This window comes from Leucopleurus acutus, assembly GCF_964270905.1.
Source record: "Leucopleurus acutus genome assembly, chromosome: 12".
Classification (NCBI taxonomy): Eukaryota; Metazoa; Chordata; class Mammalia; order Artiodactyla; family Delphinidae; genus Leucopleurus; species Leucopleurus acutus.
The window spans coordinates 75,010,848-75,027,555 of NC_139154.1; the positions used below are offsets into that span (position 1 = coordinate 75,010,848).

Here is a 16,708-nt window from a genome sequence, read left to right on the forward strand (position 1 = left end):
AGGGGTTAGTATCCAAAATATATAAACAACTCATTCAGCTCAACATAAAAAACAAACAAACAACCCAATAAAAAATGGGCAGAAGACCTAAACAGACATTTCTCCAAAGAAGACATACAGATGGCCAACAGGCACATGAAAAGATGCTCAACATCACTAATTATTAGAGAAATGAAAATCAGAATCACAATGAGGTATCACCTCACACCGGTCAGAATGGCTATCAAAAAGTCTATAGATAATAAGTGCTGGAGACGGTGTGGAGAAAAGGGAACCCTCCTACACTGTTGGTGGGAATGTAAACTGGTGCAGCCACTATGGAAAACAGTATAGAGGTTCCTTAAAAAACTAAAAGTAGAGGTATCACATGATCCAGCAATCCCACTCCTGAGCATATATCCAGAAAAGACAAAAACTAATTTGAAAAGATACATGCACCCTAATGTTCATAGCAGCACTATTTACAATAGCCAAGACATGGAAACAATCCAAGTGCACATCAACAGGTGATTGACTTAAGATGATGTGGTATATATATAATGGAATATTATTCAGTCATAAAAAAGAATGAAATATGCCATTTGCAGCAACATGGATGGACCTAGAGAATATGATACTAAGTGAAATAAGTCAGACAGAGAAAGACAAATACTATATGATATCACACGTGGAATCTAAAGAATAATACAAATGAATCTATATACAAAACAGAAACAGACTCACAGACATAGAAAATAAACTTACGGTTACCTAAGGAGAAATGGAGGGAGAGAAGGGATAAATTCAGAGTATGGGATTAACAGATATGAACTACTATATATAAAGTAGATAAGCAAAAAGGATTTACTGCATAGCACAGGGAACTATATTCAATAACTTGTAATAACTTATAATGGAAAATAATCTGGAAAAAATATATAACTGAATCACTTTGCTGTACTCTTGAAAATAACACAATATTATAAGTCAATTTTACTTCAGTTAAAACAACTACATAACAACAACTACGAAAAAGATAGTTTCTGGCTTGCAGTCAAGGGAAAGAACCAAGATGGATTGCTCTGATCCCTTCTTCCTTTCTTGCTCTTATTTTATAGAGCTTCACCCAGTGTCCTGATTTTCTTCACAGTATTAGAGAGCTTACATAAATATTTTCCAGCCTTGTGATTATTTCACTTCAAATATCATAAATGTTAACATTTCCCCAACCCAACTGTATTTTCATTATTCACCATGAGATTTCTGAGGAAGGATATATTTGATATAGAGATGCATTCACTGGTTAAATGTCTTGTCAGAAAGTTAAAAGAATTCTAGTATTTCTAATTACTAGTCTTGCTTTAGGAATAACAGCAACTTATTTATTCACCAATGTTTGTTAAAAACCTAACAATCCACAATATAAAGAATAGACTTCATAGTTCCTTTTTTCAAGTGGCTTAAGCTTAAGATGGGAACTAGATATTTAAGACCTCCATTATTGTTTTTTATCTTCTTTTTCTTACATCTTTTTTGGAGTGTAATTGCTTTACAATGTTGTGTTAGATTCTGCTGTACAATAAGTTGAATCAGCTGTATGTATACATATATCCCCAAATCTCTACCCTCTTGAGCCTCCCTCCCACCCTCCATTATTAATAAGAAGTTTGATACATATAGAGTTGGGAAATACACCTTATACACATATGGTACATAATTGCTCATTTTCAAGGATGGTTTTAGAAGTCAAGTAAACTTTAAGCCTGAATTCTCTGATGATTAAAAACCATTCATTTATTCAAACACGCACACACAAACACGAAACATTTGCTTTGTGCCTTTTCAATAATAAGTAAAATGGGACACAGTTTGGGAAGATACTGAGACAGGGCTGGAGGAACACATTAGTGTTTTGTTGGGGAGAGTTACTGAGGATGGAGTACTAGTCATAGATGTTTGCTCTGCAGTGCTTCAGCATCACATGTACTATCAAATTTTGTTTTCCTCCACGTACCCCTATCCCTTACCTCATTATCATTCCTATCAGCAGCACCCTGCTTCTGGGGGACTCTCCTGGGAAACCACTCTTGGGTAGAAGGAACATGGACCCAAAGCTTTTCGCTTTTTCTGCTTGGCTATAAGATGGTTACTTCCCTAGCTCTTCGGATCTTAATTTCCTCATCAGACCTCTCAACTTCCCCTCATCATTTTCTTCTAAATGTTCCATTCCAGGGAGGAACCAGGCTTTTGTTCTTGACCACATTTCTGGGGACATGTTCTTTTTTCTGTCTAAATGTGGATTTTAATAAATTGTAAGCATACCTGTATCACATATTGGTTTTGCTACTACTTTTGGCAATTCATTATGTACTTCCTGTGATGTCCCGTGTGTTAAATTTCCTGAGCTATATATTTTGCTTCTTTTATTGTTATTTTATAATTCATGGGTTAATGATGGTCAGTTCCCTGAGGACAATGGCCACTCCTTCCTTCTACTTTTATTCTATCAAAGTGCCTTACAACAGAAAGTGGTTCTTAAAATTTGATTGGATTTTATTGAACATTAACTGAATGGTTTTGCATTCTGTTTGATCAGTTTCACTTGTGATATTGCCTGGTTACCCTTGACTAGTATGGATGTACAATTATTTCAAAGGTAGTTCAAGTTAGTTGAGTTGAGTTAGCCGAATATCTCAAGTTTTTAAGTCATTTTGTACACATTTACATAACATTGATTCATTCTCTATCCCTCCTTTTAATTTGAAAAGGTTATTTGCAATTGACAGCAATAAGCTGTTCATGCTGCTGCCAGTATCCTGGCACTCAGCCTTCCTTTCATGTCATTCCTTCACTTCATCTTTATTAAATGTTTACAAATCATTTAGGTTCAAGCTACAAGCCTGCAATTGTGGCTAAATGCTTGCAATGACAGCTGTTTTCTTCTGCCAATATTTGAATGCAGTTTTCTTGATCAGTTTTATTTTTGAGTGTGCAATTTGCAGTTACCTCCTGGAAAAAGAAGCATGGTAATGAATTTCAGATGTGGCATGAATTACTTATTTGTACCTTCGTGCAAAATCAAACACATTTGGGGCAAATTTTGTTTACTCTTTGGTTTCAAAGAATAAAATTGTGCCAATAATTCAACAAGTGCAAAGGCAATCCTTACAAATGGGGCAATTTGTTGATTTCAGAGACTATAGTTTGAAATTTTCTGCTGGAGAAAGAAATAATGAGTCAGTACCAGTGCACATTCCTGAAGTTACCCAGGCTTGCAATTCTAGTCTAATCTGCTTCTTTTTGCTTCTATGGGGAGAGGAAAGTTCATTCTACAGATTGTGTTAACTAGTTTTAACATGAGTCTTCTTGTCTTTGATGGGAAGTAAATCTGTGATAAAGTTTAAATTGAACAGAAGATACTTATGTGAACACTCTTCTAATATTTGATGATATTCACAGAATCTAAAGGAGATGTCAGCTGTGCATCAGATATTGAAAGGATCTCCTATCACTTTGGTAACCAAAACACACTTTAAGGCCAAAATCAAAGTCAACCTCCTCCTCTTTCACAACTCTACATGAACTGAACCTCCAAACAACAATGTTTGTGCCTTGAGTATAAGGGGGATGCCTATAGAAGGTAGGGGTATCACAGCACCAATCCTTACTATAGCCAAAACATAACTGCAAGTTTCACTTACTGACAATTTAAGGGCAGTTACAGCATTTTACACTTGCAGGTTTTATAGACAGGTGCAAGATCTCTTGTTTTCTGGTTAAAATGTCCCCTTTTCCTCTAGATTGCACATATGTGTCCTTGGTTTGGGGATATAGTCCTAACCAGGACTCACGGCCAATAATATTTAGGGATCAGAGCACTGGTGATGACAACAAGATAGGTGAGAGAAATGAAATGGAAATATTATTCTGTCCTATAAGTAGAATGTATATTTTAGATGTTTTCTCTTCATTACTTCCCATATCCCACGTAAAGTATTCTGACCTTGCCCTCTCGTTTTTATAACTGAATGCAGCTTCCTGAAGTTAAGATTAAGTTAGGCCATTGGTTCTCAAACTTCAGCAGGGATCAAAATTATAGAATTATTAAAACACAAATTGCTGAGCCCCATCCCCAGAGTTTCCAATTCAGTAGGTCTGATGGGGCCCAAGATTTTGCATTTCTAATAAGTTACAGGATAATGCTAATGTTTCTGATCTGGGGACCACACTTTGAAAATCATTGAGTTAAACAGTTATACAACTTAGTCTTCTGTTGCAGAAGAGTGATCATATTGACCTCTTCCATCCTTCCACCTCAAATAATTGTCACTCAATTTTTATGAAGGAATTTTAAAGAATTTTCTGACTATGCATGAATCAGATATACATATTATCTATAAAATGTATATTAAAAATGAGTCTTAAATTAACTGAAATTTTATGACTACAGTGTTTGGAAAAGTAAATTATGAAACAATGCTAGATTTTTCAGGAGGAAATCAATGCAATTACACTGTATCAGTTTATTTTAAAAGTAATTAAGTTTTCCCTATAAACTCAACTCCTATCCATTTATACGGGCCTTAGAGAATTTTCAGATACTCAAAGGTAATTAACAAGTAAACACAATGAACTAGTAGTAAGTTAATACCCATTTTACTTTGTGCTTGAAATATTTCTTTTCTGTTAATATCATAATTTACTCAATTATAGTCTTCCTTTTGCAAAATATCTATTTTCTGAGCTCAAAGCTCTTCGCTGGGCTGTATAATTACATGTAACAAAAATTAGGCGTTTCCTCACAAAACTAACAGGAGAAAACAGAGACCCTAATGACATTAGTGAGGATCAGCAAAAGGGTAGTGTTTGAAAGTTGTTTGGTAATGACAATGCCAAGTATGCTAAGCTACTTGATTACACTATAGTTTATAAATCCCCTTTTGGATATGTGATCATTTAAGTTTCAAATGAAAGAAGCCGAAGAGAGACATCCCTAGCATCTGAGAATCTATACATGTTAGTTCAAGTTTCTCTTTTTTAAAGTAGATGTATAGATAATAACATTTTTCCTTTTCAAAATAGTATTTTAGTTATCCTTATGTTTATAAAGAAATGTGAGGAGGATAATAGATGGTCCCCAAGAGCTTAGAGCTTTTTAACTCTGAGTATAAGTTTTTCATTCCTTTAGGTTTTCCAAAAGGCAACAGTTTTTTCTTTTTAGGTTTTTAGTTGCTCCTGTGTCATAGGTAATAATAATACAAATCAAATAAAATCATTGAAAATACAATTGAAAATTGAAAAAAAAAATTTTGGCAAATAAAACTTTATAATTGAAGTATGGTATTTAATTTAGCTGAGTGGTAAAATTTTTCCCAGTGGAAATGAGGAAAGATGAGCTAACTATGGTATGACATGTATCTAAGTATGTAGGTGCTAATGTATAGGTATCCTACACATGCAATCTAGAACAATGTGGAAACTGACAAACTGGCGGGATCCTGATAACTGCAAAGAAAGGCTCTGTCCAGGTACATAAAGATCAATGAAACATGGTTTTTCAAAGTTCAAAACAAATTGAAAAAACAGTTTTACTGGACAAACAATGCCTTAACCTGAAAAAGTGGCTCTAACATTCGTTTTTTCACTGTTGGCTGTGATGTGCAGGACATTTGGTTATTGGGGGTTTGCTAGGGTGATCCACAATGCCTTTCCCCAGGACTGAGGCACTTCCAGCGATGTGGGACATTAAGTTTTCAAACCAGGAAAATCTTGGGTAGACAGGGATGGTTGGAAACTTTCACATCTCTCAGTTATACCTTATATAACACAAGCCAGGTATTGCACTCTGGAATTGGCTCCACAATCAGCTTCATTAGACGTTTGTATCAAGTTCATTTTTTGATGGTATGGTTTCTTTAGCAAGTTAGTAATGAAACTTGTAAAACCTGCATGAGGTTAGTAATGACTTAATTGCCAGCTATGCAAAATATTCTACATTTAATTTTTTGAAAGTTCAATTAAGTGAACAAATTCCTTTGAATTGGGCAATTGATGCTTTCTCTTATTTGCCAGTTCCCAAATGATATTTTTTTCCTACAAGAATGGGGCTCTTGGAAACTTATATATGATAAAAAAAATTCTTTCTCAGCTTGAACTAGTGATTTCTAACTCCACATCCCTTGAAGAAGATAACATAGTGACTATGCACTAAAGATCCAACTTCCTTTTGGAGCAGATGAATATCTGTTGTCTTTGAGGTAGATAATATTTCATGGAGAAATGAATAATTTCTAAAACTTAATTTTTACATGACTCCAGGTATGTAACACTGAAATGATCTTCATGTAATGCGATAGCTGCCAAAGGTGGGACCTGTCTTTGAAATTCTCAGTGTGAATGGCCTCCCCAGTATCATGCTCAGTTGGCAAAAATTACCTGAGAAAAACTGCTTACTGTGAATTGATATTTGGATGTTATATTTTAAACCCCTTGGTTTTGCACAAAATTGAAAAACTCTGGACAAATAGATGAATAAAATTTAAAGGATCATGTTTTCACTAAATGTTAAAACATGGAAAGCTGGTTAAAAATATATTTATAAAATAGAATACATTTATTTATTTATCTATTTATGGCTGTGCCGCACTTCATGTGGGATCTTAGTTTCCCGACCAGGGATTGAACCCACGTTCCCTGCACTGGGAGCTGAGAGTCTTAAACACTGGACCACCAGGGGAGTCCCTAAAATAGAATACATTTAAAAATATCTAGTGGTATTTAAATTAGGTGGCAACTGTGTTTGGTAATAGTGCATTCAAAGGCATGACTGACTTTAACACTGAAACACAGTTCAGATTTCAGCCATTACATTAAAAATGTCGTCAGCTTTAAGTTATGTACTGATAAACTGTACCTGTTGAAAAATATATGTGGGAAAAAGAAATAATTGTAATACAAACACGACCCATCTACAGGCATTCATTTATTCTGATCCAGCAACCATGGTAAATATGTTTGGATTACTGGTCATAAGTATGCAACATTTAAAAGGGAGTGGAGATCTTTATTAAAACAGAAGGCTCCTCAAACTCCACAATGATGTCAGTAATGTAGGTCCTTGGAGCACATTATTGTTTCAAGCGGAGGTCCCCACACTTTCACATTGGTTATAAAATATTATTTTGTGCTGCTGGCCTGGAATGAGAATGTCATACATCTGCAGGCAATCAGAAGAAACTGGACTGCATGTTTGATTGGCTCAATAATAAACGGGCACAAGTGTGACCTGACTTATGTTAGTCAGATTCCCTAGACAGATTATCCTGTTGTTATCATATGAAATAACCCCCTTTTATCAACAATTAAGTAAATCCACATTTATGGGCACTTTGCAAAATTGTGAGGTGGGAAGAAATCCAACTTAAGCCTTAAGTCATCCAAAAAACTTTTAACCCTACTTTTAATGATACAGACCCCCAATCCCAAATTTTTGAAATTACTTGAATTATGCAAAATAGTTTGGGTTGGAAATGCCCTGTGTGCACACAATCAATGAATATGTATTTAGCATCTACCATAAGCATTTAATAGTTTTAGCTTAAAATTAAAAAGAAATTCCCAAAGAAGTAAGGATTATAAATATTTTAAAAGTAACTTACTTTGTAAGATAGTCTAAATCTTTAAGAAAAATTAAATAGGATTTCATTTTTATTATTCACTTTTTATTATACAGTTTCTACTGTAACCAATGCATGTTGTAAATCCTGAATATGTTTTATTCTAGAAATTTTTCATTCGATTCTAGGCATTGTTCTTGCTTTCAACCACAACTGTCAATGGTGGACCATAAACTACTTTGACAGTTTCTGATAAACGATCCATTCATTGACCTGGGTTTTCTTCTCCTAAGTACCATTAAAACCTACATCTGAAGTGTAAAAAATAATTCAGTATGTAAGAGTCAATACTTCAAAAATTTCAGTAAAACTTTTCAGTTTCAGGAAAAATACCACCAAACCTTCCAGTATAATTATATATTTAAATAACACAATTAACAGTTGGTATTTTAAATAAATTCAAGGTATTTTTAAACCAGTATTCACTCAAATACACACACCATATATATTTTATATAAATATATATTTATTTGTAAATATCTATTTATTTATATATATAAATAACCTCATGAGGTTATCTCTTTGACATAATCCTTAAATTAAATGTCTGAATATCAAGCAGATGCTGAAGCATTCATCATCAATATTGGAATTCTGACTCATGACAGTAACACAAAACAGATGCTAATACGATAGGTTCTCTGAAAAGTGACACCATCACAGCATGGGTTAGCTCTTGATGTGGGATACTTAAAATTTGAACACAAAATATAAAATAATAAAAGTCAGAGCCTGATAGGTTTCCTTACTTCATTTATAAACCATTTAAAATCTACTATATTTTATACAGAAGATAAAACTCAACACTGGTGAATAAGGGGCAGCATTCTAGAGGACCAGCAGTTGCTTCTTTCACTTAAGGCAGCAGCTAGGTGACCCCAGTTGAACCCTTCAGTGTTGAGGGAGGAAGGTGCTCTTCCTCATTCAGGCAGGTAGAAGGTAAGAACTCCTGGGCCCTTTCCATTGGCCAGGGGGTACCAGGCACTTATGGTGTCTTATGGGGTTTACCCAGTCAGCCCCTGGTAGTGAAAAAGTAGTCTGGAGCTTCTATTGCCACACTAGGCAGATCTAAAAGGGTTTGCTAAGTAGGCAAAGAGGAAGAAAATCCCTTAGCACAGTCCAGTTAGTTAATATCCTACATGTCTTCAAAGCCCAAGATTCTTATCACTTTGCTAGCATGAGTCTACAGCTGTTTCTAGAATACACAGTGATGTGTACTCTTTGTGAAAATAAACAGAAAAACCCAAGCGGACAGTGCCATGGTGCAAGTGATATAAGCGAAATGTGCTCAAACGAGAGCTTAAAAATAGATATAAATGTGAGTGGGGGACACTCCCTCAAAGGTAATGAGAAGCAGAAGTCCCATTTCTTTATTCCTCTGTGAGGAAAACAAGTCAGTGGCAAGTTCAATAAAAAGAAAGTTTGAGACCTTAAAGGCGGACATTTGTGGAGTAGTTTGACAGCACAATTTCAAATTCCAAATGAATAATTTGCTTCTTTTGACAGCTGTGACTCTGGCCCCATCTGTCTGGGTTTGAACGCTGGCTCTGTACTCACCACCTGTGTGACCCCTAGTTCTCAAACTTGGCTGCACACTGGGACCACATGGGGAACTTTAAAAAAAATACTGATTCTTGGAACCCACCCCCCAGAGACTGTTATTTAATTGGGCTGGGGTGTGGCTTGGACATGGAGAAGTTTTAAAGGCTCCCAAGTGACCCTAAATATGTGCAGCTAAGGTTGAGAACCACTGATGACCTCTCTGAGACACAGTTCCTCATTTGCAAAATGATGATGGTACTGGCAGCAACTACCTTTTAGGACTATTGTGATGATTGAATATGATAATGCAGGCAAAGCACTTAGCACAAAGTCTGGCGAGTGGGAAGCTCTCAGTAAGTATGAGCTGTTGTCATCCTCACCACAGGTGCACCTGGGCAAGAACTTTCTCATTAGCATTGAAAGTCATGCTTACCTTGGCACACGTTATGCTCACTCTGCTCATAGCCTGTTGCACACTGGATCCGGTGAGAAGGGTTGGAGGGAATGCGCTGAGGGTCAGCTGGGTTCCGCCGGATGACAAAGTTATTTCGGCCAGTCTGCACTTCAGCAGCAGCACTGGCGACAAAACCACCCCCAGGCACCGCTCCACTGGCTGCCATGCCACTGGCTGCTACACCCCCAGTGCCTGTACTAGAGGTCACAGCTGCATTTGTAGCTGCACCCGCACCTTCAGCTGCTGGTGTTTCTTGCTGTGGTTGTTCATTGTTGACAATAATCTGAGCTGTTTTAGGAAGGCAGAGGTATCCTCCATAGTGGTTGACGCATTTCATTCCACCTTTGCAAGCGTCTGGGACAATGTCACATTCATCAATATCTGTGGTCAGTAATAAAATAAGTCAGGAATCTTCTTAGAGGGGAAACTCAACATGTAAATATATGCTTATGCCTTTTGGGTATAATACAGGCAGGACATGAAGGACATACGAGATGGAGACAGAGAGCTACGTTCAGATGGGAAGTCTTTGAAAGTTGGCTCACCTTTGCACTGCTGTCTTACAGGATCCCACTCATATCCATCTGTGCATTGCTGTGAAGAAAACATCAAGATGGGGCCAGGAGACAGTTAATTGAGTATCCATTCTCTGAGAAGTCACTCTAAAAGCTTCATACTTATGGCAACAATCTTTGTGCTAGAGTCCTAGATAGATGATGAGATGGGTAGTTTACCATTCTGTAGCTATTTTAAAAAGACACATCTGTGAACTGGACCGCTTCAGGGATCCCTTCTCAATCACCAGCTGTCTCAACTCTTTTGTTGTATTTGCATTGGGTCCAGTTGCCCATAACCATCTTCTTGGAATTCCTTTCTCTCTGTCCCAATACTAATATTCTGCAATCTCTCTGACTGCTTTTTTGCTTTATTTGCCCCTTCTTCCACACTGTAAATTTTACCAAAAAAAAAAAAAAATTCAGCTGAGTTCTTTTCTTCAGCCCTTGACAATTTCCTCTCTCTCTCCAAATCCTCTTAGAGCATTCCAGACATGGCTTTCCTTATCATTCCTATTCAGTAGAGTCCTGAGCCTCCTTCTCACACCATGGCCTGCCTTCTAGCATTAGTTCCTATGGGTCCTCTCTAGTTCACTCACTGAAGGAACCATCTGTCAAGTACCTTCTCACACCAGGCACCACCCTAGTCCCTGGGAAAGCAAAGATGATTAATACCTTGTCCCTGTTCTCAAGCAGCTCACAGGCCTGAAGAGGAGACAGACAGGTAAATAAGTTGGAGCAAGATGTCAGGTGTCGTGACACAAGTCTACCTGTGGAAGGAATGATGGACCCTACCCAGGGCTGTGGGTGGACATGACAGGGTGTAAGGGAAGGCTTTATGGGCGAAGTTACAAGTGAATTGGGCCTTACAGGACTTTTTTCCAGAGAGATATGGGGAGTCTAGGATAAGGGACCACGTAAGCAAAGGCGCAGAGTTGTTAAAGAAGGAAGGAGTTACAAGTATTCCTGGGTGGGTGGAGTGAGGTTAGAGAGGTAGGCAGGGCCAAACCTGGGAAGCCTTTCTTTGGGATAGACGGAAACTGAATTCTACCTTAAAGGTCAGTGAATCTCAAGCTCCATTATGCTTAAGAATCATTCTGGTGCTTGTTAAAATGCAGATTCCTGGGCCCAACCAACGGTTCTGATTCTGTAGGTTTGGTTGGGGGCCTGGAATCTGAATTCCTAACAGGCATCTCAGGTGATTCTGATACAAGTCATCTATGGGCTACTTCTTGAGAAATGCTGGTATAAGTGATGAGGCCTCTGAAGAAATTTTAAGCTCAAGAAAACATCTGATCAGATGCAGATTTGAGGAAGAGGCTTCAGGAAGGATTGAGCAAAAGTAGAGTAAACAAATAAATAAACTTGAATTCTTTTGTAAGAGCCAAGTAAGTAAATAGTAAATTTACTTATATGGCTGAATGGAGACAGAGAGATGAGTTTAGGTATTTTACTGATTTCTGAGACTTAACAGGGTGAAAACTAAATTCACTTTATCTCCCAGACTAATTCTTTCTAGTTTCCCCAACACTGTCCAAGGCACTACCACCTTTCTCAGCACCCAGGATTACAACTTTAACATCAACTTTTCCAATTATTTTCCTTCAAGCTCTGCTGACTTTGTTTCCACTTTTATCTCTCCCACGTTGGTGTAAGCCTTCCTGGCCTCATGAGTAGGCAAGTCTCCTTAGGTGGTCTCCATATCTCTACATGCTGCACACAAGCCTCCATGACAATCTTTCTTTGCTCTCTTGGTTACATTGCCCCTCCATCTAAGGGCTCACAGTGGCCTGTAGACCTTTCATCTCCCACTATTGCCATCTCTAGGTTCTCCCCACTACCTAGCTTGTTGTCACCTCCTGGACTTGACTTGGCTGTTTTCACTTCTAGCCTTTGATTATGCCACTTTTTCTGATTCAGGTGCCTCTTCAGCCTTTCTAGAATAATCCAAAGTCTTCCTTCAAGAACCAGCACAGAGTTCTACCTCCTTCAATATGCCAGTATGAACATTAATTACCTCCTTGCTTTTGTATTTCTTTAGCAACATGTATAATACTTTGTACTTTTCAAAAGTATTTTCCCAAGGTAAATTCCCTAAGGTTAAGGTCTGAATTTTTTTAGTAAGCAAGTAAACTTAAATTCTTTTGATAGTGATGAGCATTGCTTATGCACACGGCAGATACTTGATGAGTGAATAACTGAATGGACCCTATCTTTAACATGAAAGAATATGAGGCTGTCTTGTGGATATGAACCCATCCTTCTGAAAAGTATCTTTCAAGCCAGGCAAAATGACAGTGCACTTGAATAAATCTGTATGCTAAATAGAGAAGATTTGCAGTTTGCTTTAGGTCTTCAGTTCCAGTACATTCAATATGGATCTACTATTAAACAAGCCTAGAGTGAATTTAGTTTCACCACTTACTGGCTGTGTAGTCTTAAGCAAGTTAGATACCTCTCTGATCTTCAGTTCCACTATCAGCAGAAGGAAGAGGGTGTCACTTACCTCATACTTTGCTGTGAGGATGAAAGGAGACAGTGTCTCCACAGTGGAATTACTAAAAATATAGCTACATTTTGTCCTTTAGCCATGAACTAACAGGCATACACAATTCAAAAGAGAATAGCTCTAATCTTAGCACAAAAAAGGTGTCATATTTGGGAAACCTGTTATAATATGATGAACCCTAGTTAGTTGTCTTAAAACTACAGTGTTTAATCCACAGGGAACTTTCTCTACTAAAGATGAGTAAGATTTAGGTGATTAGCAATGGGCAGGGGGTACAAGATAAGCAATTGTAAAAGCAATAAAATCTTTTATTAGATGAATATAAAAGTGGGTAGCTAATTTAATTTTAGCTCCCTAAGAAGGTAGTAAGTTTAGCCTGAATAACAAAACAATTTCATTTGAAGATAAACAACACATGTATTCATTTATCTTGCTTTATTTATCTTCAGCAGAGGAAGCAACTACATTTACCATTAAGTTAACAAAATATTTATATTAAACCCCATTTGATTTATAGTTGATCTAAACAACAAGGAATATTTGCCAGATGAATACATTCTAGGGATAATATCAAAAAAGTGAGATAATGTTTATTATCAGTAATTGACATTAGCTCACTTTTAAGAGTTTTATTTTCAAAAATTTTTCACATTCTTTTGAGTGAGATTACTTAATTTTAAATTGGGAGCAAGCAGAAAAATATGTTTTTCATATTCTGATCCAGGACAAATGTCATTTGCCTCACAACACTGATTAAAGACTAGAAAACACAAAACAGAGGTGCAAACAAACTCACCAGAAGTGAGGTAAGCACTGCCCTCTGTTCTCACCATATCCATTCCTGGCAGTGGGAGGGGTTAGATGATATATTCAATATTGTATTAAACATTGGTTATATCCATACAGTTAACTAATCAAAATTACTTGGAAATATCAGATATACTAATTAGAAAATGCAAAAACAAATTTCATACAATGCATTTTAAAGCCATTTTGCCAAATATCACATCCTGGTAACACGTAAAGTCTATCTGAATGGCATTTATATGAGTTATCAGTTATACTGTAAATGAATAATAGCCTTTATGAAGTCAAGAAAGTCCACTTACATGAGAACATAAGTCACATGCACAAATGAGGTGATGGGCTTTTGTGATGTTTAACATTCCTATTTGACTTGTCTTACTCCTTGAGTTCTGGTTTCATCTGCATGTATACAGGAATTCAGGTTTTCCAATTACTTATACCCATTAATTTGTTTAATGTGTCAGAAACATGTAGCTTACTTTGGGTTTTGTTTTAAAGGGGTTTCCCTTTTTGGCCTTGCACAAATCCTTGCATTTTGGTCCCTGTCTCAAATGGTGATCTAAGAGAACTTTTGTTGTTGTATTTTTAATATCTTTATTGGAGTATAATTGCTTCACAATGTTGTGTTGGTTTCTGCTGTACAACAAAGTGAATCAGCTATATGTATACATATCTCCTCATAACCCGTCCCTCTTGGACCTCCCTCCCTCTCTCCCTATCCCACCCCTCTAGGTCGTCACAAAGCATCCAGCTGATCTCCCTGTGCTAAGCAGCAGCTTCCCACTAGCCATCCATTTTACATTTCGTAGTGTATATATGTCCATACTACTCTCTCACTTCGCCCCAGCTCCTCCCCCGCCCCCACCCACCCCCCACCAAGTCCATTCTCTACGTCTGAGTCTTTATTCCTGCCCTGCCACTAGGTTCATCAGTACCGTTTTTCAGATCCCATATATATGTGTTAGCATACGGTATTTGTTTTTCTCTTTCTGACTTACTTCACTCTGTGTGACAGACTCTAGGTCCATCCACCTCGCTACACTAAGTGAAGTTTTGAAAGGACAGGCAATTTACAACGAATCTTAAACATGAAACTTGCTAACGTTTATTATCCACCACAGCGAACAGCCCACATAGACTGGCAGGAGTGGATAAAGTCTCCCTTGTGCCACAGAATCCCTATGAACCGCACTTATCTCAAATTCCATCACCCCTTACCGTGTACGTGATGGTTTCTTCGGTGTCCTGTGACTTGACCAACGCCAGAGTCAGCATAATTAGGAAAAGGGCTTTCACCATCGTGAATCTCAAAGAAAACACAGCACAAACCGATCCTTAGTATCTGCTGCGGGGGAAATAAAACTTTAGCTGTAAAGTAACAAGCAAGATAGCGAAGGCGGAGGAGGCTGAGGCTCCATCATACCCAACTTCCAATTTACTTTCTCATCTCCCCTCCCCCTCCTCAACCTTCCCTTGGCCAAACGAGGCACCAAAGACTGTAAAACGGCTGCAGAATTACATTTCACTTTACTCTGTCCGGCTTCGCTGAAATATATACAAAAGATATACAGCGTGCATTTTATACTGCACCTACACAACAGGCTCGAGAAAGGGAGTGAAAGAGAAAGAGTACAGTGTCATTAATTTCAAAGGAGACGGTTCATTTTTTTCCGAGGGCTGAAGTGGGGCAGCAAATCTCATATTCCCTTGAACGTTAAGGCTTTCCCTATAAGCTCACCTCCAGCTAGTTAAGTTCCTTGCACAGCTCAGCAGAAAAACCTGTGAACAAATATGAATTACTTTGGCTTCAAACTTCTTCTTCTTTTTTTTTTTTTTTAAACAAAACACCAGAACAAAACTCGGGAGCAATCTCCTCCCCTAGGATAGAATACCTGCCCTTCAGAGCTCCTTCTTACATTCCCCAGCGCAAACTCTCAAAGTGGCATTTCCAGGCGTTCTCTTTGCGCAGCTTTGTTTAAAACCCCCAGGTTGTGTAGAGGAGCAGCCCAAAGCGTCTCATGCCCTCGTGCCTTATCAGTCCCTCGGTCCCCGAAATGCTACCTTCAGAATCGGGGCTGCCTAGGGCCGGAACTGGGCAACCACACAGCGGCCCGAAGTACCAATTTCAGGGCAGCCGGCCAGGCACCCCCAGGGAGGCGAGGTCCCTTTTCTCAACTGTATGTTATCAGGCAACCGTCCCCGGGGAGCTGCTCAGCGCTCCAGTTTCTAACCAGCTCCTGTGGAATCCAGGTGCGGCTTAAATCTCTGGCCCCCTGAAACTTTCAAAACCTTGTTTATGGGCAAAGCCCTGTCGGCTGATTGTCGGCACGCACACACATGCCCATCCAAACAGATGTCACCCCGTACTCGCACATGCTGACAGATCGCATTCCTAGACCACACACCTCCACCTCCCTCTCTGCCTGAGATATCCTGCACAGTGTGCGGCAGTTCTCAGGTCCACTGCACCCCTCAGGTCACCCCACTTACTCCTCGGCGCGCGGCCCCGCGGGCACTGGGCGAGCTGGTGTGACCCCCGCTTCGGGGCTCCTACCTGCGCGGCCGCTCTGCGCTCCGGGCCCGGGCAGCGAGGGGAGAGAGCAGGGGAGGGCAGCCCCGTGGGTCTGAACTGGCGAGGTCTGGCGGCGGCCGCGGCGGCGGCAGGAGGAGGAGGAGAAAAGGAGGGAAAGGGGAGGGCGAAGGGGGGCGGAGGAGAGAGCTGAGGGAGGCGCAAAAGGGCTGAGCCGAGGGCTGCAAACCGGGCGGGAGTGCGCGCTGCGCAGCTGGGTCTGCGCCCCCTTCTACAGGGGCTCTCCACCACCCGCCTGCCCTCCCCTGCCATCCCCTCACTCTTTGTTCCCAGACGCGCCGGAACTCCAGGCAGAAGATGGCACGTTTGGCATGTGACGTTTGGGGTTTGAATCGGCCTTGGTGATGCTCCAGCCTCCCAGGCAATTTCTTGTGCGCCGCGGAGTGGAAAAAGGCTCTCCTAGTAGAGCTTGTTGTGAGCGTCCTGAGAAATTGCTGCTTATTATTATTATTATTATTATTACTATTATTATTATTCCCCAATAGGTGAATCCTAGGAGAGTATATTAACTCCATTTGTAGAACTGGTTCTTTCGCCTTTTCTTTAAGATACTTTTTTTTCTTTTTGAAGGGTGGGGAAGTGCCTGCTTCCTCAAAG

At 39.1% G+C, this 16,708-nt stretch overlaps 1 protein-coding gene across 1 annotated transcript in view; it reads right to left on the minus strand.

The window, feature by feature from the left end:
* EFEMP1 (EGF containing fibulin extracellular matrix protein 1) overlaps positions 1-16,145 on the minus strand; it is a 68,313-nt gene extending 52,168 nt beyond the window's left edge. The window contains exons 1-5 of the mRNA XM_082852087.1: positions 16,076-16,145; positions 15,260-15,300; positions 14,740-14,827; positions 10,197-10,245; positions 9,631-10,032 (exon numbers count right to left, since the gene is read on the minus strand). Coding sequence (XP_082708213.1) covers positions 9,631-10,032; positions 10,197-10,245; positions 14,740-14,820 — 532 coding nt within the window. The 5' untranslated portion in view covers positions 14,821-14,827; positions 15,260-15,300; positions 16,076-16,145. The remainder of the gene's footprint in view (positions 1-9,630; positions 10,033-10,196; positions 10,246-14,739; positions 14,828-15,259; positions 15,301-16,075) is intronic.
* Positions 16,146-16,708: the final 563 nt, after the last annotated feature.